General features: G+C 36.6%; 1 protein-coding gene across 1 annotated transcript; it reads left to right on the top strand.

Annotated features, from left to right (window-relative positions):
• Positions 1-8,025: 8,025 nt before the first annotated feature.
• Positions 8,026-8,973, top strand: LOC136161204 (olfactory receptor 10R2-like). The gene has a single exon (XM_065925849.1). It carries the CDS (start codon positions 8,026-8,028, stop codon positions 8,971-8,973), a length of 948 nt encoding a protein of 315 aa, XP_065781921.1.
• Positions 8,974-27,564: the final 18,591 nt, after the last annotated feature.

The following is a 27,564-nucleotide window of genomic DNA, read 5'->3' as shown; positions in this document are numbered from 1 at the left end:
TGGCCCTCTTCATGGAGTTCCTCGCAATTTCGCACAGCCTGGTAACTGAATTCAAAGAGTAAATATTCTAAAATTTAGGAAGTGAGAACTGGTAGTCTTTTAAGACATAGCAACATTATGGCATATTTCATTGGTCAAGCTGTCGTTATAGGGACCATGTGTGCTGTGGTAAGTCACTTCAGTCATGTCTGACTCTTTGCAATCCTATGGACCATAACTCTCCAGTTTCCTTTGTCCATGGGATTCTCCAAGCAAGAATACTGGAGTGGACTTCTGTGCCCTCCTCCAGGGGATCTCCCTGACCCAGGGATTGAACCTGTGTTTCTTACTTCTCCTGCATTGGCAGGTGGGTTCTTTACCACAACACCACTTGGGAAGCCATAAACAGTCATAATTGTGATATTCAAGGGAAAGAGACATATAGACCACACTTCTCATTGGAGAAAGGTTCAAAATACTTGTGGCTATCTTTAATTTTACAGTCTTCCCTTTTACCACACCATGTTTACATCCTTTTTGCAAAATATGCTTACCTGCTTCACAAGGCCAGTCAAGCTCTTAACCAACTACAGCATCTGGTTAGTTCTCTCAAGGTCCAGGGTCTTGTGATTTAAATCAAATCCATCCACATACGAGCTGCTTTAATTGAAGCTTTTTCTGATTTAAAGTTCTAAGGGAATTAAAGATGCAGGTTATCTGCTCCTGATATACCTAAAATACTATGGTAAGATAAGCATAGGATAATTGCAACAGACGCTCCCTTTTGAAAAAGAAAGGAATGAAGCACATAGTGGTCACTGGTCAGTAAGAATCCTGAAATCCAACTGCGCACATGTTGACCTTGATTAGGACCTAGTCTATGTCCTGAGAATGATTCTCCACATCTCTTTGTTCTAACCCGATGTGTCTTTTTCCCATTCTCTGATCATTCTTCCTTATCATAAGACAACCAATTTTTTTCAGGTGGGTAGTTTTCTCAGTCTCATTACTCTGTATAAAAGGTTGGGGGTCCTAATATCTGCTTCCATTTTTATTGTCTCTCTCCCTCAATCTTAACAAAAAGTAATACAATTCCTTAAAAAAAAAAAAAAGGAGGGGTATTTTTTGTTTCTATTAATAAAATTAATTTCATTAAAGTCAAACACATTTCTTTCTTCATTGTGGACTATGTATGAAGATGATGTTTCTATTAAGATTGTTAAAACAAATCCATTAATTTAGAGGATTTATGTCCTTCAGATACTTGGAAACCTTAATTGGCATAGACTTTAATGTTTCTAAATTATAACAAAGAGTCTTACAGAGATATTCTTCAGATCTTTACCCTGGGATGATAGTCTCCTGAAGCACTTTGAATTTGATCTTTTTTCTGAGGTCATTTATTACTGTGAGAAACTTTGCTGGAAGATTTTGGGGATGGGATGAGAAACAACTTTATTTTTCAATCCCAGTGAGTTCTGGATTCTCTAGAGTTTCTCTAAATTCTTCTCAGAAACTTAATGACACCTTCTTTTTTTCATTTCTTCCTTCTTATGTTTTATTATAGATTTTCACCTTCTATAATCTTCCTACCAATTTACCAAAGGAGGTTCCATGAGTTCACAGTGTTTTTTATGTTTACTGAGCTATGAGTCATCCAACTTTTCAACAAAGCATATTCATATCCCCTTTTTACCAGAGTATGAGAGCAATTTCCTCTCTGTCCTTCAAATACTTACCAAGAGTTGCCTCAAGTCTCTTCCACCTTTCAGTGACAGATTTCTTAAACCTTTACAGAATCTCCTGTTTCAAACTCAATGCCACATTTTTAAAGTTTTTATTACATCAGCACCCTGCCTTTTGATATCAAATTCTGATCTTTTTTTTTTTTCTTGCATAGTAAATTACTGAGAACTTTTGCTGTTAAAACAGCAACACTTACTTATTTTGCGTATAAATCTAGTTTTGGCAAGGCTCCCTGGGGACAGCTAGTATCTACTCTTTGTGAGGTCACCTTGGGTGGCTTAACTAGGGTTGAAAGATCCATTCACACAATTGTTCATGTATGTGGCTGGTTAGTTTATGCTAACTGTTGACTGTGTGCTTATCTGAGGTTGTTGACTGAAAGCCTTGGTTTGTTATCATGTGGATTCTCCAAGTGCTGCTTGGACTTCCTCAGAACATGGTGGCTAGGGTACAAAAAATGGATGTTTCATAAGACAGTAGGAAGTTGTTTTGTGGAAAATAGGAAGCTGAAGTAGGAAGCTCCAGAGTCTAGAGCTCAGAGTTTATAAACCATTGTAACTTCACTTTTGCTGCAATATGCATATCAAAGTAATCATTCAGCCTATGTAGTTTCAGGAGAAATAGCCAATGCAGCATCTCTCCAGGTGAGAACTGTAAAATAAATAAATAAATATGTGGCTATATTTAATCTTTTGTATGTCTAGAGAAAGATAAAGCCTATTGATCAATCTTCTTAGCAAGGCATTTCCTAAAGATCTAGCCATGGTCACAATCTCTGACATAATTGAAGGAGAGTGAAGCCATCAAGTTCTATTCATTCTTACTGAATACCTTCAAATTTCCTACTGTTCCATCTCTGTGGCTTCTCTGATATAACTTATACCAGAGCAATTTACATGAACCTCTCAGAGAGACTTCCATGGATATCTAGTGCTTGCCTCATTTGTAGTTCATGAGTCTGGGTTCATTGCCAGAGGGAATAAATATGCAATCTGAAGTTAAAAGGAAGTTCTTCTAAAGGATAAGTCTCAGCTAAAATCTAGAACATGCACTATCACATTTTACTCCACAACCCACACATTGTTTTTCAATTTATTTATTTTAATTGGAGACTAATTGCTTTACAATATTGTAGTGGTTTTTGCCATACATTGACATGAGTCAGCCATATGTGTACGTGTCCCCCCCACCTCCATCTCTACCCCATCCCTCTGGGTTTTTCCAGAGCACTGGCTTTGAGTACCCTGCTTCATGAATCACTTGCACTGGTCATCTATTTTACATATGGTAATATGCATGCTTCAATTTTATTCTCTTAAATCGCCCCACCCCCATCTTCTCTTGCATAGTCCAAAAGTCTGTTCTTTAAGTCTGTGTCTTTTTTGCTGTCTTGCATATAGGGTCGTGGTGTTTCTCTTTCTGACTTACTGTGTATAATAGGCTCCAGTTTCATCCACCTCATTAGAACTGACTCAAATGCATTCTTTTTACAGAGGAATAATATTCCATTGTGTATATGTACCACAACTTCCTTATCCATTCATCTGCTGATGGACATCTAGGTTGCTCTATTTTCTTTTCATTAAAGAAATATTTATCATGCTCACATTATATTCCAGGAAAAAAGGAGTTTCTCATGTGTCCAAAAAACTTATGCTGCCTCTGCCACTCTGATACTTTGTCTTGTATTCTTTGTACCTTTCTTCCTCTCTTCTAGATTTCAGAAATGAGAATATGAAAAGGATATTTTTTTCCAAACTGAGAAAAAATTAGTTATTAGGTAGGGAAACTCAAAGAAGGTAGTTCTGTCTATTTTAACAAATATGATCAAGAAGACCTCCACCTCTCTAACTCCCCAGAGAATTTCCAGGAGGAAAGCAACTAATCTCCATGGTATATTAGAGAAGGTCTTTTCTATGACCAACTAATTTTCCTAGTGTATTACCATAGTTCTACTGACTAATTGGGGAAGTTATGACAAGAACTGGGCACAGTGTGGTAATTAGATCCCTAGGAGGATGGAGATCTCAATAAGAACCAAAGTTTTGAGGTCATGGTTAATGTAAAAAGGAAAGACCACTGGTCATACATATTGAGGAAATAGCTAAACTTCCCATGAATAAGGCAACATGACATTTTTTCTGTGAAACAATGTATACTTTATACTGGTTCAAAGAGTTTATAGGAAGTGGGAGGAAAACTTTGGGGCATTATGACAGGGAAGGCAATTTTGGCAAATTTTACCCAGAAATCATTGATGTTTTGGAGATATGTCTGAGAATGAAGACACTTGCATGTCACTGGGCAATAAACTCTGATTTGAAGGAATGTGAATTTTTTTTTTGAATTTTTATTGAGAAGAACAGTGACAATTTAGTCATTTACATGTAGAACAAATACAAAAATCGTTGGTGTTTCTCTGGAGTCAGTGATATTTTCCCCCAGTTATTAATAGTGGAAAATAGAAAGGTGATCAAATGATAGAAAGGGTAGCTGAATGGAAGAAAATATAGGGACGCAGTATTAGAAAGAAAGAAAACAAAACTTTAAGCAGACTATGAACTATATAAAAAATACAGAAAGTATTTTCACTTAGAAGGCAATGGCTTTGCAAAGGGGACCAAGGTGATGTCAAGAGTACTAACTGAAATCACTACTAAGTCATTTATGGACTGTTTCATTTCTTTGCTCATCAAGCCCTTATATTCCATATTTAATTTACTTGAACATTGAACTCTGATTTTTTTGTTTAGCTTTCACTTTTAATTTTACATTGTAGTATCATTGATTAACAATGTTGTGTTAGTTTCAGGTGTATAGCAAAATGATTCAATTATACATAGACATATATCTCTTTTTTTTCAGATTCTTTTCCCATTTAGGTTATTATAGAGTGGTAAACATAGTTCCCTGTGCTATACAGTAGGTCCTTTGTCATTGGGCTCTGTTTTGAGGATACATAGGGAAAAGTTGTAGTCTTTATTCCTGAGTCTGTCAAATCTATCGGAGAAAAAATCAGGAAAAAATAATTTGGATATAACATGTTGAGTATTTGGTGAAGACACATGAAACAATCTTTAAATATATAAGATACAATAAACCCTCCCTAGACAGGTTAGAGAAAGTTCAATAACTACTGACTTTTAAAAAGTGTAAAGAATGAGTGGGTCACAGATGAAGGCAAGAGGAAACTGGAGTCTGAGATCTCTCTCTCTCTCTCTCTCTCTCTCTCTCTCTCTCAGAATGACATCTTGAAATGTGATGGCATATATGGAAAACTGTAAGTATGTCAGTGCAATTCCAGTGTGATGTATATTTAAAGGATAAGGTTATAAATGTAGATGTGGAGGAGAATTATTTATCTTTTCAACCAAAGTAAGGGTATAACTTTATCTTGTAGGTGTCAAAGAGTGATTGAGCAAGATTATAAGAGATCAATCTACTTTTTTCACTTGTGAAAACTGCTTAATTACCCTATTTTCCTTTTCTTTTCCCCTCTTTTAATCTTTTCAAAAGCTTTTTTTTGGGGGGATGGGGAATCTATAATATCTTCCTTTCTAAGATTAAAACACTATCTTCTATTAGCCAAGTCTTTAAGGCAGAATCTTAGAGCAGGTTAAATATATCCAAAATTTTCCATAATAAATTTATTCTCAAACTTCAATTTCCACATAGGTCCCCAGGATGAGTTTGAAAAAGTAGATGACATATTGCAGAGGTTGGCAGGAGAGTGTCATGAAATAGCCATTGAGTAATGTTGTGTGGCTTTCTTCTCAGAAACTCCATCTTGCTTTCAATAACTAGTCACTGTTCTTTCTGAGGATGATCCTATGAAAGAGAAAATACTCAAAGCAAAGAAACCAGGAAATTAAAAATGTAGAGATCGTATCTTAGGCAGAATAATAGAAGAGTCTTTGTTCTGGTCAAAAGCACAGTATGTATTTCTTATAAAGTTTACAGATAAGACAATTCAAAGATATCAAAAGAAGACCTTAAGCTTTTGATTTGGGTCCTATTTCAAAATTTTGCTAAATATTTGTCTATGCAGAAGATCAAATAATAATGGAAATAGTGTTATTCTTAAAAGACTTTGAAGTGGAAGTCGCTCAGTCATGTCCAACTCTTTGTGACCCTTTGGACTATACAGTCCATGGAATTCTCCTGGTCAGAATACTGGAGTGGGTAGACTTTCCCTTCTCCAGGGGATCTTCCAAAGCCAGGGATCAAACCCAGGCCTCCCACATTGCAGGTGGATTCTTTACAAGCTGAGCCACAAGGGAAGCCCTTAAAATACTTTAAAGTCATCAATAAAGTGCTTTTAAAGTTAAAATAGAGAAGTTTGGTTAAGCAGATATTGAAGAAAATCACTTGGTAATTAGAAAAGAAAATGAGATGACAACAATTTTTAATGTATATTTTGTGTCTGCATTTAGATAACTATGTTAGATTTTTTATCCAAAATTTTTGAAGCAAAAGGTTAATATTGTACGGTAAATTAATATCAGTGGAACAAGTATAGAAAATCTATGAAATCAAATGCTATCTACCTTTTGAGGTTTGAAATAATTTAGAAAAGAAACTGGAATCATTGGTCATTTGTTGTTTCAACAAATTTTCAAGTAACTGGTATATACTAGACACCATGGTAAGTGTTGAGATGCATTTTCTGTCTCAGGCAAGTTATTATATTTGGAGATAGACATGAATATATAATACTAGTGGCAAAGGAAGTAAGATTCTAGTGATTGCTAAGAAAACACAGAAAAAGCTATAAAACATGATTAGGAAGTTGGAGGAAGGATCAGTGAGCATGTATTATTTTAAATGGGAATTTAAAGAAGTTCCTCAAAAGAAAAGAAGGAAAACAATAAATATAAAGCATAGACTATTTCCAGATGTAGGGGATGATATGAAAAATGACGTAACTGTTCAAGTATTCTCAATGCCTAAATGCATTTTCTCAATGACAAGGTAAAAGAATATGTGTTGGAAGTTATGAGTGGAAAGGTAAATTTGAGAAAATATGAAAGACAAAATACAGTTGCTCTAACTTTATTGATAATTGTGAATTATTGAGCTTATTAATAAGATAGAATTTGTCCGATTGAAAGAAAACTGTATTGCTATTGTGGAAGCTGGCTTTGAGTGAGACCAGGTGGAATCCTGGGAGCCCATTCATAATGCTCTGGGTAATAGTTCAGGTAAGAGCTGATTTCTGGCAGAGGGAAAGAAATGGATCTTAGAAGTACTGCAGATCAAAACAAATTGGAGGATGAGAATTTTTAAGTGTTTAAATATTCCTCAGAAATGTATAACAGAAGATTTTGAAAAGTTTTGTTGAGATAGAGAATACAGATAAAGGAACCAATTTAAGTGTGAAGTGGGAGCGGATAAGACTGTTTTAATTAAAAAAAATATATAATCTAGTACCAACAATAAGAACTGTATCAGAAGCCTTAGGGAATGTATCTGAGACTACCTGCTCAGGAATTCATAGACAGAACTGGGAACAATAGACTGTTGGGTTTTCAAGTCAGGTATATCAAGGATAAGATATATGACCAAGTGGGCAACCAATGAATACTGAAGCAAAACTTAATTATTCTAGCCACTTGTTTTCTGTAAGAGGTAATCAAGCTTAATGTCTTATAAGAGTAAGTAGCAAAATCATGAAACTAGTTTCAAGACAGCATCTGTAGTTCTAATCCAAATTAATTTTAATGAAAACATCATGAAAATGGGGTATGTGATTAGCAATGAAAGGAAACTCTAAGGACAAGCAACACAAAACATTCCAATAGATATTGCCCTAGATGAGGAATGTATTCAAAGCAAATGGGAAGTAGATTTTCAGATATTGGTGCTATTGTTTATAGAATATTTGTATCAGTAATATGAATGAAACTATGGTCACTTGAAATAATAATTATTACAGATAAAGAACATTTAAGAATTAAATTATCTAAATAAATAAATAAATAAAAGACCTAAACAGAGACTATATATGCTTGCAAGTTGGGACTATGTAAGTCTTTGAAGCCCGAGGAATAGGCTTTATTTGAGCAAGCATCTGTATATTATATGTAAACACATGTCCCCAGGTTCACTGCTAAAATCATTAGCAGAAAGTTATCACTGTGGGTGCATATTAATTTAAGATATTTGGCAACTTTACAATCCTGTTGCTTCTCTTTCATATCCAGAATGGCTACTTTATGAAGGGTAAGTCTCCTTGATTTCTCACCTCCAATGGTCTATGGACTTGATCATATTGACTTTATTCTGTAGGAGCAATTCTCCATGGCTAATTCCTCCTGTGTTACTGAGTTCTTCCTGCTGGGTTTCTCCAGCCTTGGGGAATTGCAGCTTGTCCTCTTTGTGGTCTTTCTCTGCCTATATTTGATCATCTTGAGTGGAAACATCACCATCATTTCAGTCATCTGCTTGGATCACAGCCTCCACACACCCATGTACTTCTTTTTATGTGTCCTTTCTACCTCTGAGATCTTCTACACAATTGCCATCCTGCCCAAGATGCTTATCAATCTTCTCTCGGTATTCAGGACACTGTCCTTTGTGAGTTGTGCTTCACAGATGTACTTCTTTCTTGGTTTTGCTGTCACCAATTGCCTGCTTCTGGGAGTGATGGGCTATGATCGTTATGCTGCCATCTGTCAGCCTTTGCACTACCCCATTCTCATGAGCTGGAGGGTATGTGGGCAACTAACATCAACTTGCATTGTCAGTGGTTTCCTAATATCTCTGTTGGGAACAACTTTGGTCTTTAGCCTCCCTTTCTGTGGCTCCAACAAGGTCAACCATTACTTTTGTGACATTTTACCAGTCATCCATCTTGCCTATGCTGGAAGTTACATTAACGAACTCGTCATCTTTATCTGTGGAGTCTTAGTGCTTATTGTGCCCTTGATCTTCATCTGCATCTCTTATGGATTTATTGTCTCTACTATCTTGAAGATACCATCAGTTGAAGGCAAGCGAAAAGCATTTTCCACCTGTGCCTCCCATCTCATTGTGGTCATCATCCACTATGGCTGTGCTTCTTTTGTCTACCTGAGACCCTCAGCCAAACATATCAATACCTCAGGCAAAGACAGGCTGGTGACAGTGACCTACACCATCATCACCCCACTGTTGAACCCTGTGGTATACAGCCTCAGAAACAAAGATGTACAGCTAGCTATTCGGAAAATGATTGTGAAGAAGGGGTTTTCTATTAAGACTTTATAATTACAACATTTTTCAAACAGTATACCCACGTTTGGGACAAAGGTATCACTAACTGTTTATGTCATAAAAGTTTCTAATCTATTTATCTGTGTAACTGTATAGCCTTGGATGAGTTGCTTGATATTGTGGGGCCTTAATGTTCTTTTATGTAGAGCAGTCTTGGTAGTATGTTTATCTCAAGGCTGTTGCACAGATTAAGGGAGATAGCAAAGTGTCTGTCACTTTAGCATAACTTTCCTACTCTTCTTTTCCCAGATTGATGGTTCTCAAAACTGTCTTAATAGCCATTATCTCTTGCCCTATGTTTGGCTTGTTTGCCAAAAATCTTCATGATTTTTTTTTTGTTAAAGATTGCATCCAGATTATAATGAGGTGCTTGGGCCAGAAGGCACTTTGAATCTAAGAGTGTGACTTGATGTGGTAAAATGTTACTGTACTAATAATTAGAAGATTTTAGGTTGACACTGGTTAGGTCATGACTTTCATATAACTACAGTTGTTCTCTGAATCTAAAAATACAAAAAATAGGGATAATATGATTTTCTTTTTTTAACCTAAGTTTTTTTTTTTTCCTGCATCTAATGGATAAGATTTTTTTTAAAGCATAAGTAATATGTAAAGCTGCATAGACTATAAGCCTCTATTAGCATATTAAACAAGGCTTTATACATTTCTCCAATGACCCTTTATTTCCTTGACTCTCAAGAAATGGTGTTTCTCAATGCCTTTTTTGATCACTCCTTTGAACCACTACTTATGCAATTAAAAGATATGCCATATAAATGAACAAGAAATAATAGCTAGCTAATCCTGCCTCAGGCTGAAAAGATGTCTCTGTTGTTTTTTACACTAAATTTATTAAGAAGAGCTCCTAGTTTCAAATTTGCCATCTGAATGTATAAGGCAGTGTACACCTTGGGTATTTATCTCATCTTACCTCTCACCTGTCTGGAAATTCCTGTCATCAATATCTCCAGGGAAATCAGCCTGCCCTGAATGGGTATCACAAAATGTACATTCATGTTGTTTTCAGCTCTCATTGTCATTTCCCTACAATTAACCTGATGTTTGTCTCTTTGTGATTTTTGTACTTTCTGTCTCTTGTGTCACCCAGGAGGGTTAATCTTAGTTAACATGTGTTTGAGACAGCTATGATGATAATCTGATCCTTTCCCATCATTCATGTGATCTGAATTTCAGACACATTCAATTCCTTGTGTGCAGTCCTCTCCACGTGCTGCTGCTGCTGCTAAGTCACTTCAGTTGTGTCCGACTCTATGTGACCCCATAGATGGCAGCCCACCAGGCTCCCCCGTCCCTGGGATTCTCCAGGCAAGAACACTGGAGTGGGTTGCCATTTCCTTCTCCAATGCATGAAAGTGAAGGTGAAGATGCTCAGTTGTGTCCGACTCCTAGCGACCCCATGGACTGCAGCCTACCAGGCTCCTTTGTCCATGGGATTTTCCAGGCAAGAGTACTGGAGTGGGTTGCCATTGCCTTCTCCATTCTACCCTTAAACTTACCAAAATTATAGCAGGAGTAATATATATATGTATATATATATATACACATATACTCATAAAGAAGTCAAACAGGAAAGGATAACGCACAGAAGATATTAAAGAAATATATAGAAGCAAAAAAAAAAACAAAAAAAAAAAACAACAAAAAAAAACCCGAGTTCCAAGGAGAAGAAAGAGTGCTGAAAATAGACTGACACAAGGTACAAAATCAACTAAAAGCAACCAATTCACAACACAGAACTGTGTCTGACCATTATCCTCAGAACTGAAATTATCAGAGGACACAAAATGAGTAAGATTGGTTTAAAGTCTCCTGCTGGCTCAGACCGTAAGGAACCTCCGTGCAGTGCTGGAGATGCGGGTTTGTTCCCTGGGTCAGGAAATTCCCAGAAGTGAATGGCTACCCACTCCAGCATTCTTGCCTGGATAATCCCAAGGACAGAGGAGCCTGGTGGGCTTACAATCCATGGAGTTGCAAAGAGTCGGACATGACTGAAGCGACTAACTCTTTCACTTCACTTCAAAGAACACAGATTCTCAACCAGAGCTTCTCAAATCATCTGCCATGAGGGAGCAGTTAGTTTTATTTTTCCATCTAATTACAAGCCAATACTTCAGCAAAATGTGATAAAAGTGAACAACTATAAAAATGAAATGAAAAAATAAATTTTAATATTTGCTTCTTCAAGAGGTGTGTCCACTGATTAGATGCTTCAATAATATAAAATTCTATAAACTGCTTAATACTCACATTCAATTCATATACCCACCTTAGAGCTCACAGATTGGCACTGGGCAGCCGACTGCCATTTGAGTAGCATGACTTTGTATTTCTTCCAGCCATGGTAGTAGGACTGGAGGTTTTGTTTTATGGCAATTAAATTAGGGGAATTCTGGACTAGAGCTATAAGGCAGATCTGAGGCAAATGTGAGGAGCTATAGGAAATGGCAACCCACTCCAGTACTCTTGCCTGGAAAATCCCATAGGAGGGGCCTGGTAGGCTGCAGTCCATGGGGTCGCAAAGAGTCTGACACGACTGAGCGACTTCACTTCACTTCATTTCACTTCATACTGAACACAGAGGGTTGGATGTGAGTGCTCATGTAACCTGGAGCATTCCCAGATTGTTTCCCACGATCAAATCCCAGGAGACTGACAGCCAGTCTTAAACAGTTCCATTAAGAAACAGAAGAATATCTTTCTGCAGGAGATGCCTGGAAGTTAGAGGCTACCTCAATTAAATAGGAAAAGTGTCTCTGCCTGATTCTTCTATAATGGCGCCCATCAGTTCACAAGGAACACCCATATACAGAGAGCTTCTAATCACACTTTTTATTGCCTTAGTCTGGAATGCATGTGAACAACCAAGGGTTGCCAGACATTTGAAGAAGACTTGATCAAAACATAAAAACAAACAGTTCTCAGAAAGAAAGAAAAAAAAAATAGGAAATGCATAGAAAAGAAATATTAACATTAATATCCTCATTTAAAATAAACCATATTCATGAAAGAGCATTATATTATAATTGCTTTTTTATGGAAACAAAACACCTTGGCAGAAAAGTGTACAAATAATGATTTGTATGTCAATAAATTATCACCAAGTGAACATAAATGAGTCAAAAGTACAGTATTACTAACACCTCATTACTCTTTCCTTCTTCTCCAGCAGAAAAAAAGCACTGTAACTTTTAATATCGGCATTAGTATTTGCCTGGTCACAAACTTTCTAACAATAGCATTCTAGAAAATATAGTCTCTAGAATTATTTTTATCTTTTTCTCTATTTTTTTCACTCTATTCACATCTACTATTTCCAGCATGTTTATTCAGTCTTGTTTTCCTCCAGGTTTAGATTCATTGATGAAAAAAATGGTTTTTCTTTCATTTCTAGGTGCTTCCTAATGTTCCTATTTCCACAAATGTCTGTTTTTCCAACCATGCATAACAAAATTATTTAGAATTCTGACCTTTGTTGTTATTTCACATCTTTTATCACTTTTTTTTTTTTTTTAGCTTATTTTGAAATAATTGGTTAGTTTTCACCTATTTTATGAGTATATCTTTCAGGCTTTTGCAGGTTGTGTTCCCTGGGAAGCATACTCTAAGACCCCTTGGAATGTAGAATATGTATTTAAAAGTGCTTGGAATTAACACCTGTGCAATGAGCGGAATGTACTGGGCAGGGAGAGAAGCCAAGCTAAAGGCATTCCTAGTGTCAGTATGAACTGATCTGATGGTGAGCTCTGTAGAGGTGTCCTGGGTTGGGCCAATATGCCCAAGAGTTTATAAAACTGTGATAATCAATGTCTGAGGGTGCCTGCTACAGAAAGGATGGTTATTTGGTTGAGGTGTCTATGTTGCTGTCAAAAAGCCTGGAGAGGCAGACAGCTGAAACCTGCCTACCTATATCATTGCCATCAGCTGGGGCAACAAATCCTTTATTTGAAATAGAATCTGTACAGTGCAGCTTGGTTTTCACTACAAAGGCACAGTTATTTCCTGTAGCAGCGTTGGTTTGCTTGGCCTTTTTCCTGTAATAACTTTATATGGGATCTGAACATAGTCTTTCGTGTTTCATGTTTCTGTGAAACTGATTTTCTTTTTTCTCTCTTTTTTTTTTTTTATTTGTTGGAGGCTAATTACTTCACAACATTTCAGTGGGTTTGTCATACATTGGAAATTGATTTTCTTGTACTCTTAGAAGGGAAGGCTGGTATTCCTAGTTTTGTAACCATAGGGCTCCCTCTTGTGTTGTCATTAGGATGTATTTAACTATTTTTTTCAATTTATTTTTTAATTGGAGGAAATTACTTTACAAAGTTATGATGGTTTCTGCCACACAACAAAGCAAATCAGTCATATATCACCTCCCTGTTGAGGCTCCCTCCTTTCCCCCTGTCTCATCCCTCTAGACGAATGGAGAAAGTAGCATAGATCTATATACATTACCATCTGTAAAATAGATTGCGGATGAGAAGTTGCTCTATAATACAGGAAGCCCAGTCAGGTGCTCTGTGATGATCTAGAGGGGTGTATTCAACTCTTAACTGGAAACTGTATGCTTTTCTTTTTTAAGCTGATTTTCTTGGATTGGTCAATTGATTTTTAAGCTGTTGCCTTCGGTTGTTGGTTTTTTCTCTTTTGCTCTCCTGTTATTAGGACTGTCAAAAAAAAAGTTGTTCTTTTTCTTTACTTTCTCTTGCACAATTTTTAATGACGTACTTTGAGCTCCTTGAATATATTTTGTTGATTTGCTTTTTATAATGTTGCCTTGCGGGGGAGGTCTCAATTTGCCTTTTTTGTTTACATTTTTCTTCATCTTACTTTTAAATTAAATAATAGTTTACATAAATAAAATTAAGATATTCTAAGTGCAAGTTATTTGTGAGTTTCTACAAATGCATTCACCCATTTAACCATCACAGCACTCAAGAAATAAAGTAATTTTGTCACCCACAGATTGTTTTATGCCACTTTCTAGTTGATTCCCTACCTTGAGATAACAGAGTGTTGACTTTTTTCCCACCTGTACTGAAGTATATTGACATATGAGATATGTAAATTTATTATGTACAAAATGATAATTTGGAACACTTGTATATTATGAAATGATTACCATACTAAAGTCAGTTAACATTTCCATTATCTCACGCAATAACCTTTGTGAGTGTGTTGTGTGTGTGTGTGTGTGTGTGTGTGTTGAGAACATTTAAGACAATTTTCTCAGCAATTTTCAAGTGTACAATACAGTTGTTAACTATAGTCACCATTTTGTGTGTTATATCCCCAGAAGTTATTTATCTTCTCATAACTGAATAGTTGTACTCTTTGACTAGTATTTCCCATTCCACTCTCTATTTCTATGCATTCAGCTTTTTAGATTCCACATAAAGGTGAGATCATATAGTATTTTTCTTTCCCTGTCTGACCCATTTTACTCTATATAGTATATTCAAGGTCTATTCAGGTTATTACAAAAAGTGGTTTCTTTCTTTATTATCACTGAATAGTATTCCATTATGTATATGAATAATATACACATAGGATATATATATATACATATATATAGATATAGTCACAATACTTTGTTCTTTGCATTGCTTTGTAGGATTCTCTAACAAAGGAAAAATATGTTTACTCATTTATCTGTTGATATGCATTTAATTTGTTGCCAATTGTTTGCTATTATGAATAAACCTGCCATGAACATATTTTGTCAAAGACCTTTGCGGATATAAAATTATCACTCCTCTCTCTTATATGTCTAGGTAAACATATTTAACTCTAGAAGATGTTGCCCAAATGCTTTCTAAAGTGAGTGTGCCAAATAAAACTTCATCAGTTACTTCATATGTTTTCCAACTACTGGTACTACCAGTTTTTTTTTTTTGTTTTTTTTTTTTATGTTAGTCATCCTATTGGGGTCAGTAGTAGTATCTTACTTAGTCATATCTTGTATTAACCTGATATCAAATTATGTTGGACTATTATTATTTTTTATTGGCTATTCATGTATCTTCCAGGAGTTTCCCAGGTGGCACTAGTGGTAAAGATCTGCCTGTCAAAGCAGGAGACATAGGAGATGTGGGTTCCATCCCTTGATCAGGAAGATCCCCTGGAGTAGGAAATGGCAACCCATATCAGTAGTCTTGCCTGGAAAATTCCGTGGACAGAGGAGCCTAGCAGGCTGAAGTCCATGGGGTTGCAAAGAGTTGGACACAACCGAGCAACTGACCAGATAACTTTCAACTAAATTGTTCCAGTCTTCTGCCCATTATAACAAAGCTGTTTTTATTTTTTTTATGTTTTTTTTTTTTTCAATTATTTTTATTAGTTAGCACTATTTATAATAGCCAGGACATGGAAGCAACCTAGATGCCCATCAGCAGACGAATGGATAAGGAAGCTGTGGTACATGTACACCATGGAATATTACTCAGCCATTAAACAAAACTGTTTTTAAATTGTTGAACTCCAGTAGCTTTTAGGATGTATTGAATAGCTTAAAATTGTTTTTAAGATATGTATTATGAATATTGTTCCCAGGTTTGTAGTTTGCATGTCTATTTCTCAGTAGTGTCTTCTAATGAGAGTGAGCTTTTAATTTTGCTTAAATTTACATTTCCCCCCTCTTCTATGTTTAATGCTTTTTGTGTCTTGTCTAAGAAACAATTTCCTAAACCAAGATTAAAGAAAACTTCCCTTACATTTGTGTTTAGAAGTTTTATACCCTTAATTTTTATTTCTGATATGATATTCATTTGTTTATGTTTCATCTCTTAACCAAATATATTGAAGTATAATTTAGCACAATAAGCATACCAAGTTGTGTGAGGCGAGCAGAAGTAACGCAGCTTAGATTAGGAGTAGGCCTTCCTACTTGGTAAGATTATCAGGTAGCTCTCACTTAACAATGACCACTGTTTGCCAATTAGGACCAATTAACACTGACCGATGTTTGCCAATTAGGAAATTAGGAACGGGGCGGAAACCCCCAGGAAAGTCCCGCGCGCGCGAAAGTATTGACCAATGAAATTGCTTTGCAAACGTGTAACCAATCCGCTTCTCACCCTATAAATTTGTGTAACAGCTTGGGCTCCGGGCTCTCTGACCCACACCACTGCGTTGGTTGCGGGCGGAGAGTCCTGGCTCCAGTCAGTAATAAACTTCCCTTCCTGCGAGTTGCATTGTCTTGGAAGCCTTCTCCCTTCCCGCTCGGGGATTCGGACATCGGGCATAACAGTTGAAGTACATAGTTTGATGCTTTTGACAAAAATGTACACTCATGACTGCCACCATAATCAAAATATAAAGCACTTTCATCATACCCAAATTTTCCTTCATGTCCCTTCCCTATCAGTCTCCCATACCATCACCAGCCCTAGGAAATCAGTGATTGCTTTCTGTCACTAAAACCTTAACAATACTCGAACTTCATACGAATAGAATCATGGTATGTATTTGTTGCTCTTTGGCTTCTTTTACTCAGCATATTTAAAAAATTTTTCCATGCCAGCTGTGACATAGTATTTCATCCTTTTCATTTCATTGTCATTGTATAAATATACCATAATTTGTTTATCCAATCACCTGATGATGGACATTTATTTTTTTCCCCCAATTTTTGACTCTTAGGAATAGAGCTCTACAAACATTTGTGCACATATTTTTACATAATTGTAGGAGGATATTTTTCGTCCTATTAAGCAAATATCTAAATATAGGATTCCTGAATTATATTCCAAATATATGTTAAGTGATTGCCACACAATTAGGCAAAGTAGCTTTACTGTATTACACTCTCAACAGCGATGTATGAGGTGTACCAGTTGCTTAGTACCCTCAACAAAACTTGTCAGTCTTAATTCCATTCATCAGGTAGCTTCCTAATGGTATCCAATTGTGGTTGTAATTTGAATATGCTTGATAAAAGTGCTGAATATTTGTCTGTATATTGACCTTCTTTTTATTTTCTTTAGCTGAGTACCTCATCGAATCTTTTATCCATTTCCTAATTGGAATGTCTTTCCAATTTTTAGATTGGATCATTTATCTTCTTATTGAATTGTAGGAATGTTTAATATTTTTTTAGATATAATTATTTGTCACAGGGAAATTATGGAAATATTTTCACCATGTTGTGATTTTCCTTTAATTCTCTACCAGTGTATTTTGAAGAGTAGAGTATCTTTGCAGTCAAAATATTTTTGTAATTACTACTGAATCATGATTCAGTTGGAAACTAATGCAGGGAATACAAAGTTAAGTAAGTGTTTTAAGAAGAACATATGAGTCAATAAATTGTGTGTCTACAAAGTTTTGGAAAGCTTGAAAGAATTGAGACTCTGTCATGGAATAAATTATTTCAAGAATCCATGACAATTGCTAAAACCCTTACGATAAGGAAACACTACTGCTACTGCTACTGCTGGTATCACCATTTTTTACAGACTTCTTTCAATACTTACTAAACATAGGAGCAGAGACTGAGTCTAACCACTACAACAAACTCTCAACATTCAGATTTCTGTTATTTTATTTCACTGTTTGAATAAGATAAAAGAAAGGTGACCTCAGTGTTGCTTTCCATTTTACTACCATGAAGAAAAACAAACAGATGAAAAACAAGAGCTAAGAAAATAGATAAATTGAGCCCCTGGTGGTGTTATAGTCTACGATTCACAATTTGCCTGCAGCTCATCATTTGATGCTCTGATGTATGTTCACATAAGGGAGTGATGAATTCCTTTCCCTTTTTAGGCACTGAATCCAATTTAACTTTTTTGTTTTCCCTCACTTTTTGCAGTACAGTGAAACATGATTTATCCTCAAACCATTTCAAATATTTCAATCAAGGTACAAACACTACCTCCTCCACCCCTTGCCATAGGTTGAGCAAAAAGACCTGTGAAATCAATCACACACTGCTCCAACTTTTATTCTATCTGTAAAGAATCTTGATGAAATTCCAAATATAGGACTGTGAGACTGAGAATCTCTTAGCCTTTTGAACTGCATCATTAGAAGCAGAGATTTAATAATTTCATGTTCCTTTTTCCTGTTACTCGGATAGACAGCTTACAGAGAAATAAACTTAGCACAAAGGGTGAAACTAAGTCAAAAGAAAGAAAGAGAAAAAGATTTATTTACTTATCTAATAAATATTTATTGAATGTCTATTATTTATCAGGTAACAGCCTAGTGATGGTGTCAAAACATTTAGCAAAGCAGGAAAAAAATCCCAATGGAGACACAAATAGAGATAGGTAAAGGAAAAATGTAATCGTAAATGCACATAAAATTGTGATATATGTCAAAGAGAAAAAAGTAAATTACAAATGAGGATGTATTTCAGAGGTGACCTCTGTGTCAAGACTCAGCATAATGATACAATGTAAGTCTCTGATTTGAATCATATCTTATCAGATTTGTCTTGAACTTCCCAGTTATTTAAGATAATAGATTCTCTTTCTTATGAAGACTGTATTATGCTTCTTTCACTTGAAACCCAAAGATAGTAACACATCACAGTTTTTCTTTTAATAATATAGTTTTTAAGAATTTTTCTTTATTATTTCCATTTCTAGCTATCTTTTATGTGCAGAGTACGTTTTGTGCATTGGTCCATGTTCTCCAGAGCAAGGGAAAAAAATAGAATATATGGACCTCTTGCTCATCTGTACGTCTTCTTTGGAAAAATCTATCTAGAGAAGCCTAGCAGGTTATTCAGATTTTTCAGTCATTTTTTAAATTGAATTGTTCATTTACTTATTTATTTGATATTGAGCTTCATGAACTGCAAATTTTGGAGATTAATCCCTTGTCAGTTGCTTAGTTTGCAAATATTTTCTCCCATTCTTTGAGCTGTTTTTTGATTTTGTTTATAGTTTCCTTTGATGTACAAAAGCTTTAAATTTAATTAGGTCCCATTTGTTTATTTTCATTACCCTAGGAGGTGGATCAATAAAGATCTTGCTGAAGTTAGTCAGAGAGTGTTTTGCCTGTTTTTCTCTAAGAATTTTATATTGATATTATCCAACCTTACATTTAAGTCTTTAACCTATCAACATCAGTAATTATTAGAGAAATGCAAATCAAAACTACAGAGAGGTATCAGCTCACATGGATTGGAGTGGTCATCAACATAAAAAAAAAAAAAATCTACAAGCAATAAATTCTAGAGGGATCATAGAGAAAAGGGAACCTCTTACACTATTGGTGGGATTGCAAATTAGTACAGCCACTATGGAGAACAGAATGGAGGTTCCTTAAGAAATTAAAAATAGAGTTGCCATAAAATCCAAAAATCCCAGTCCTGGGCACGTATCATGAGAAAACCATAATTTGAAAAGATCCATGTGTCCCAGTATTCACTGGAGCACTATCTACAACAGTCAGGACATGGAAACAATCTAAATGTCCATCAACAGAGGAATGAATGATGGCGATGTGGCAAATATATACAATGGAATATCACTCAGTCATGCTACTGCTAAGTCACTTCAGTCATGTCTGACTCTATGCGACCCCATCCCTGGGATTCTCCAGGCAAGAACACTGGAGTGGGTTGCCATTTCCTTCTCCAATGCATAAAAGTGAAAAGTGAAAGTGAAGTCGTTCAGTCATGTCCAATTCTTCGCGACCCCGTGGACTGCAGCCTACCAGGCTCCTCCATCCATGGGATTTTCCAGGCAAGTGTACTGGAGTGGGGTGCCATTGCCTTCTCCGTCACTCAGCCATAAAAAGAAACAATTCTATTTGCAGTAATGAGTGGATCTAGAGACTGTCATACTGAATGAAATAAGTCAGAGAAAGACAAATATCATATCACATATTTTTATATGTGGAATCTAAAAAAATGGCAAAATGAACTTATTTACAAAATGGAAATAGTCACAGTTGTAGAAACAAACTTATGGCTACCAGGGAAGAAAGGAGGAGTGAAGATAAATTGGAAGGTTGAGGTTGACATATACACACTGCTATTTACAAAGCAGATAGCTGCTAAAGACCTGCCACATAGCATAGGGAACTCTACTCAATACTCTGTATTCCCATACCAAATGGGAAAAGAACCTTAAAAAGAGTGGATATATGTATATGTAGGGGCTTCACTGGTAACTGAGGCAGTAAAGAATCTAACTGCAATGCTGGAGACCTAGGTTCAATCCCTGGGTCAGGGAAGAGCCTTTGGAGAAGGGAATGGCCACAAAGAGTCAGACATGACTGAGTGACTAACACTCATTCCTTATTTATATGTATATGTGTAATTGATCCACTTTTACAGTAGAAAGTAAAGCAATATTGTAAATCATCTATGCTTCAGTAATAATATAAATACTATTCAGTATATTGGAGAGAGAGAGATTTATTGCAAGAAATTGACTCACACAGTTATTGAGGCTGAGAAGCCTCAAATTCTTCAGTTGGCAATCTGGAGAAACAGGAGAGTCAAGGGTATATGTGTACTCAGTCGGTTATGTCTGACTCTTTGTGACCCCGTGGACTGCAGCCCACCAGGCTCCTCTGTCCATGATATTTTCCAGGCAGAATACTAGGTAGGCTACAGTCCATGGGGTCCCAAAGAGTCGGACATGACTGAGAGACTTCACTTTCACTTTCGCTCATTTCCTACTCCAGGGGGATGGCTCTCCGACCCAGGGATGGATCTCAAGTCTCCTGCATCTCCTGCATTTGACAGCAGATTCTTTAACACTGAGCCACCAGGGTAGCCCCAGGAGAGCCAGTGACACAATTTCAGTACAAATCCAAAGACCCGATAACCAGGAGAGCTGACGATGCGAGTTCCAGGCCATGTCCAAACCCCAAGGCAGAAGATGACTAACGTGCCAACTGAAAAATAGGCAGAGGGAGAGAATGCTGTCTCACTCAGGCTCTCTTCACACCAAAGGATCAGATGAGGCTGACCTTCATTGGGAAGGGTAATCTACTTTTCTCAGTCTATCAATTCAAATGTTAATCTCATTCAGAAACACCCTCACAGACTCAAGCAAAATAATATACGATCAAATATCTGGGCACCCCAAGGCCCAGTGGTTTGCAGTAATATTTTGCTAATTTTTATATTACGCAGTAACTTTGAAGTTTAAATATCTTCTAACAGCTGCTTTCATTATATCAAATACACACATTTCTTTTTCAGTTCAGAAGTGTTTCTTAAATTACGTATCAGAAATATTTTTTGAGATCCTGTATTTTTAATGTATCATTAAAATTCACTAATAATTTTAGTGAATTAAGATTGGACTGCAGGGAGAACAAACCAATCAACCCTAAAGGAAATCAGCTCTGAATAATCATTGGAGCATCAATACTTTGGTTGCTTGATGTGAAGAGTTGACTGGAAAAAACTCTGACCCTGGGAAACATTGAAAACAAAAGGAGAAGTGGGCGGCAGAGGATGAGATGGTCAGACAGCATTACTGACTCCACTGACATGAATTTGAGCAAACTCCAGGAGATGGTGAAGGACAGGGAAGCCTGCTGTGCTTCCTTGGAGTTGCAGAGTTGGACATGACTTAGCACTTGAAAAACACTACCAGTTTTTTAAACTGCTTTTAACTCTGCCTATGATATACATTATCTTTTTTCACAAAATATCTTTTTTCTTTACTTTAATACAATGCAATATTTTTTGTTCTCTTCCTCCCACTTTGAGGGTAGAGACAGGAGCAATGGGAATGAAGATATCTGAGAATTTTCTTCCCATGGAATCTTAAAGAATGTAAATATCAAAATTGGCATTGACTTCCTATAGCAATTGCTGGAAAATATAACTGAAACCTATGCTTCATATTGTTCTTAAGGCATATTTGGGGTGGTGCCTGATTATACTGGAAAATCCAAGAAAGCCACTTTTAGAGTAGTGTGGACCTAGTGGTTTGGGAATGAAGTCAACATGGCATTTATGGAAACTTTCCTAGAGACCAAGTGTCTCAATTTAAATTCAAACTGTATATTTTTCTCTAAATATGGAATTAAAGGATATCCAGGACTATTTACTTCCATGCATGAACCAAATTGGAGAAGAGAATGGCAATCCATTCCAGTATTCTTGCCTGAAGAATTACATGGACAGAGGAGCCTGGCGGGCTACAGTTCAAGGGTTTGCAAAGAGTCGGACACGACTGAGCTTCTAACACACACATAAACCAAATATTTGAAATGGAATATGTTTCATACTAAGTTTACTGGAGACATGAGTTAAACTCTAATAAAAAGGAATCACTCAGTTAAACACCATGGAAAAGTATCTTCAAATGGATGAAAATGAGATGAAAGACAGCTCCTAAATCTACAAGTTATGTCAACAAATGTGATTGCAGTGTTTTTCAGATTTATTCCTATTCCAAAATCTCAATGGTATTTAAGCCAGGTTTCTTAAAAGGGCTATGCAACAACAAGGCTGAGGACTTCGCCAGCACCCTGTGAAGAAATGTTTATTTAGGAAGAAGCACTGAGTAGACTACCTGTGCAAGAAACCCAGGGATTCAGCAGCTATTAGGAGGGACTGCTGTGCACATTTGAAAATTGCTGGAAGCAGTGGTAGCTGCTATAAAATTCCTGTTGGTAGCCTCTGAAAATGGTATAGCTGGAAATAAAGACTCTGAGTCAGTAGTCATCTCATTTGGAAGTTTCTGCTGCTCTGAGGACAACTGCTGGGGACTGCCAACAGGTACGTCTCAGCCAGTATCCACTGACAAGAGCTCCAAGAGTCAAGCGGGAGAAGAACTTATGCTAAATGTCTGCAACCTCTCTGAACTCACTCTTTTGAGTCATTTATGACTCATGAGGGAGAGTAGAGAGGATGAATTTTTCCACATCTCACCAAAGAGGAAGAACTCCAAAAAGCTTGAAGATCTAAAAACTACATTAGCTGAGTTCAGCAATACAGAACTAAACTTTCAACCTCATTTCAAATACAGGATATGAAATCAGTGGTATGCACATGTAGAACAGGCATTTAATTGTTTTTCTCTAACTCCACAAACTCTCTCATCTATCTTGAGTCAGTCCAACAGAGAATTGCAAGAAAGAATAACTGGGGGATTAGCTAAATCCTCAATTAAGTTATTTATAAGATTTTAATCCTATCCCTACTCTTGAGCTAGATACTTGACTGGAGATCTTTTCATCTCTATGAAGTTGGAAAGAAGCAGAGTAAAACCCTTGTGACATGCATCTGAATACTGCACAACTTTCCCTCAGTCCTTAAATCTGCTCTTTGCTGTCATTCTTCAAGAGCTCAGTTATACCAGCCTCCCTCTCTGTTATGTGACTTCCTTGATGGCTCTGTCAACCACCTTGGAAAGATTGATCTTTTAAAGAAAATCTTGCCTAGATTATTGAAAAAGAAAGGACAGATACCAGTAACTTTCTACAAAAAATGAGCTTCCAACATTTAGTTCATCTGATGTCTTTTTTCAGAATTCACATTAAACTATTCTCTGGTTACAATGGTATATTAGAAGAGTCTAATAAGCAATGGAATAACAGAAGTGAGTGTGTAACTGAGATGTCTTTCCTTACAGACTTTCTGCTGTCTTTAGATCTCACAATCCTAGCATTTGTTCTGTGAACAAATAACCTGTGAACTGCATAAACTTCAGAGATGCAAACTGAGGAAGTAAATAAATTACATTTCTCAGAGGATATCCTAGTGTTTTTTGTTTGTTTGTTTTGCTTTTGTTTGTTTCTTTCATTAACCTTTGAGCAATGCATAAAGGATTGTGAAAAGCCAGAGCAACAACAATAATAGTCTATGGTACAGGCTTTCATGAGCATTCATGTTTTACAACTTTTTAGTTGTGTGATAGATTAATATGTGGGTAGTACAATTATAATTATGCAATGTGATCCGGTAGGTTGTGGTCTGAATCTCTCCAGATATCTCTTTTCAAAGCTTAAAATGCCACCTTTACTTCCATGAGCTTACCTAATGACTTTTACAGATACCATCTAAAAAATCAAATATTTATTCACCAATTTATAGATGGAGGAAAAGTGGAAGCAGTGACAGATTTTATTTTGGGGGGCTCCAAATCACTGCAGATGGTGACTGCACCCATGAAATTAAAAGATGCTTTTTCCTTGGAATAAAAGCTATGATGAACCTAGACAGCATATTAAAAAGCAGAAACATTACTTTGTTGACAAAGGTCTGTATAGTCAAAGCTATGGTTTTTCCAGTAGTCATGTATGGATGGGAGAGTTGGACCATAAAGAGGCCTAAGTGTCAAAGAATTTATACTTTTGAACTGTGGTACTGGAGAAGATTCTTGAGAGTCCCTTGGACTGAAAGGAGATCAAACTAGTCAGTCCTGAAGGTTCATTGGAAGAACTGATGCTGATGCTGAAGCTGAAGCTCTGATATTAGGCCACCTGATGCGAACAGCTCACCCGTTGGAAAAGACCCTGATGCTGGGAAAGACTGAGGGCAAGAGGAGAAGCGGGTGGTAGAGGGTGAGATGGTTAGATGGCCTCACTGACTCAATGGACTTGAGTTTGAGCAAACTCCAGTAGATAGTGAAGGACAGGGAAGCTTGGCATGCTACAGTTCATGGGGTTGCAAAGAGTTAGACATGGCTTAGCAACTGAACAACAATGTCAAATTAAACAAATGGCTCTTTTTTTTTTTATAAGAAAAGATACTTATTTATTTACTTGGCTGCAATGGCTCTTAATTGCAGCTCATGGGATATTCAATCTTTGTCATGGCATGAGGAATCTTTTTCTTGTGGTATGTGAGATCTAGTTGCTGAGCAGGGATTGAACCCAGGGCTACGGCATTGGGAGTGTGAAATCTTAGCCACTGTACCACCAAGGAAGTCACCCTTCTAGTGTTTTAAAATTTCAGTTATTGTATTCTTCAACTCCGTTTGTTTCTTTTTTATATGTTCTAATTCTTTAATGACATTCTCACTGTGTTCTTTATTCTTTTACTAAGTTTAGTGAATATCTTTATGAACATTGTTTTGACACTTTTATCAGGTAAATTACTTATCTTCATTTCATTACAGTTTTTCTCCCTGAGTTTTCATTTTATTCTTTCATTTGAAACATATTGTCTTCTCATTTTGCTTGAATTTCAGAATTTCATTATCTCTATGAAATCAGATGAAACAGTAACCTACCCTGGACATACCTATGCAGGTAGTCCTTGTGTGGGAAACTTATTATGCAGTCTGTGTGTGCCTAGTAGCTTTGGTGGGAAAGTTGGATCTGAAGCAAACAGAGGTTGTGGCTTCTGCCAGGCTATGCTAAAGGCCACCACCTTGATGGAAGGTAGAACTAGAGCTAGCAATGCTAATTTCAGAGCCTGATGTAGGCAATGCTTTCTTCCACAACATGATGGTGATTGCCTTGTTGAAGTGTGGGCTGAAGCCAGAGGAGTTGGGGCTGCTTCTCCTGTGAAGTGATGGTAATTGCTGTCTTGGTGGGAGTCTGGGCCAGAGCTGAAGGGGCTAGATTCACAGTCCAGGCTGTTCCATGGCTTCCCTTGCAGTATGCTGGCCATTACTGCCTTGGTAGAGGATGTGGCCAAGAGCTCCAGGGATGTTCTATGACCATGATGGAGTGAGATGAAAATATTTTTTAAATACTTTAAGTACTAAATGTTAGAACTTTAGTTATTAAAATTTTTGACAGAGAGGGAATATGAGGCAGTCTCACTGAGTTAGCGAGACAGACTGGAGTTCATGGAGGATGAAGGGGATATTTTCAGAGAAGTGAACTAGAAAGGAATTTGCATAATGAGTGAGTTCTACATATCAGCAAAGGGATTCCATGAAGTCTTTGGCAGAATACCAATCTGCACTTCCATTAGAAGAAATTAACCTCTTGCAAAAGTAATAAATACTTTCTATAGTTCACACAGAAAGAGTGTGCATCTAGCAGCCAGAGTGGAAAGACTTTCCCTTAGTAATCATAATAAATCACCACTAGCCTAAAGGCTGCTCTGGAGCATCTTAAAGCATTTTTATAAATGCTTGAAAAGATTGAACCAGTAAAACAACAGCACACCAGAACAAAGTACAAAACACATGAAATCTATAATTTCTGACACCTAAATAAAAGTTGAAAGGCATTTAAAGATGCAGGGTAAATACAATCTAATGCAGGAGAAAATTATTCAGTAGAAATATATTTTAAAATGACAGTGATGAGAGAATTAGTAAAGAACATTGAAATACTCCTTATAAATATGTTCTGTATGATCAAGAAAGTAGAGAAAAATGTAAGCATGATGAAGTGATTAACAGATGATAGAAAAAGACCCAAGTGTAACTTACAGAGATGAAACTATGTATTATCTAAAATTTAAAAATACAATGAATAGGACTAGTTTGATTGCTTGTTGAGTAGACAGTAAAGAATGCTTGAGAAGTTAGATGCCCACTGCAAAGGAGCAAAAGAGGATTTAGAATTCAAATTTATGATTAGAGTAAGCTCTTTTAGGGCCTAGAAATGTATGAACTACTGTACCTGAGAACAATCAGTCAGTTCAGTCACTCAGTCATGTCCAACATTTTGTGACCCCATGGACTGCAGCATGCCAGGATTCCTTGTCCATTACCAACTCCCTGAGCTTGCTCAAACTCATGTCCATTGAGTCCATGATGCTATCCAAGCATTTCATCCTCTGTCATCCCCTTATTTCCTGTCTTCAATCTTTCCCAACATCAGGGTCTTTTCCAATGAGTCAGTTTTTGCATGAGGTGGCCAAAGTATTGGAGTTTCAGTTTCAGCATCAGTCCTTCCAATGAATATATATATATATATATATTTCTGATTCTTATTTTTATTTTTTTTCCATTTATTTTTATTATATATATGGAATTTAGAAAGATGGTAAAGATAACCCTATGTGCAAAACAGAAAAAGAGACACAGATGTACAGAACAGACTTTTGGACTCTGTGGGAGAAGGCGAGGGTGGGATGTTTCGAGAGAACAGCATCGAAACATATATATTATCTAGGGTGAAACAGATCACCAGCCCAGGTGGGATGCATGAGACAAGTGCTCGGGCCTGGTGCACTGGGAAGGCCCAATGAATATTTAAGATTCATTTCCTTTAGGATTGACTGGCTTGATCTTGCAGTGCAAGGGACTTCTCAAGAGTTCTCCAACAGCACAGTTCAAAAGCATCAGTTCTTCGGTGCTCAGTTTTCTTTATAGTCCAACTCTCACATCCATACATAACCCCTGGAAAAACCATAGCTTTGACCAGATGGACCTTTGTCAGCAAAGTAATGTCTCTGCTTTTTATTATGCTGTCTAGGTTGGTCATAGCTTTTCTTCTAAGGAACAAGCATGTTATAATTTCATGACTATAGTCACCATCTGCAGGATTTTGGGGTCCCAAAAAATAAAGTCTCTCACTGTTTCCATTGTTTCCCCATCTATTTGCCATGAAGTGATGGGACCAGATGCCATGATATTCATTTTTTGAATGTTGAGTTTTAAGCCAACTTTTTCGCTCTCCTCTTTCACTTTCATCAAGAAGCTCTTTAGTTCTTCATTTTCTGACGTAAGGGTGGTG

This window comes from Muntiacus reevesi, chromosome 1, assembly GCF_963930625.1.
Source record: "Muntiacus reevesi chromosome 1, mMunRee1.1, whole genome shotgun sequence".
Taxonomy (NCBI): Eukaryota; Metazoa; Chordata; class Mammalia; order Artiodactyla; family Cervidae; genus Muntiacus; species Muntiacus reevesi.
Note: the sequence above shows the minus strand (reverse complement) of the source record. Positions and strands in the feature narration are given on the sequence as shown.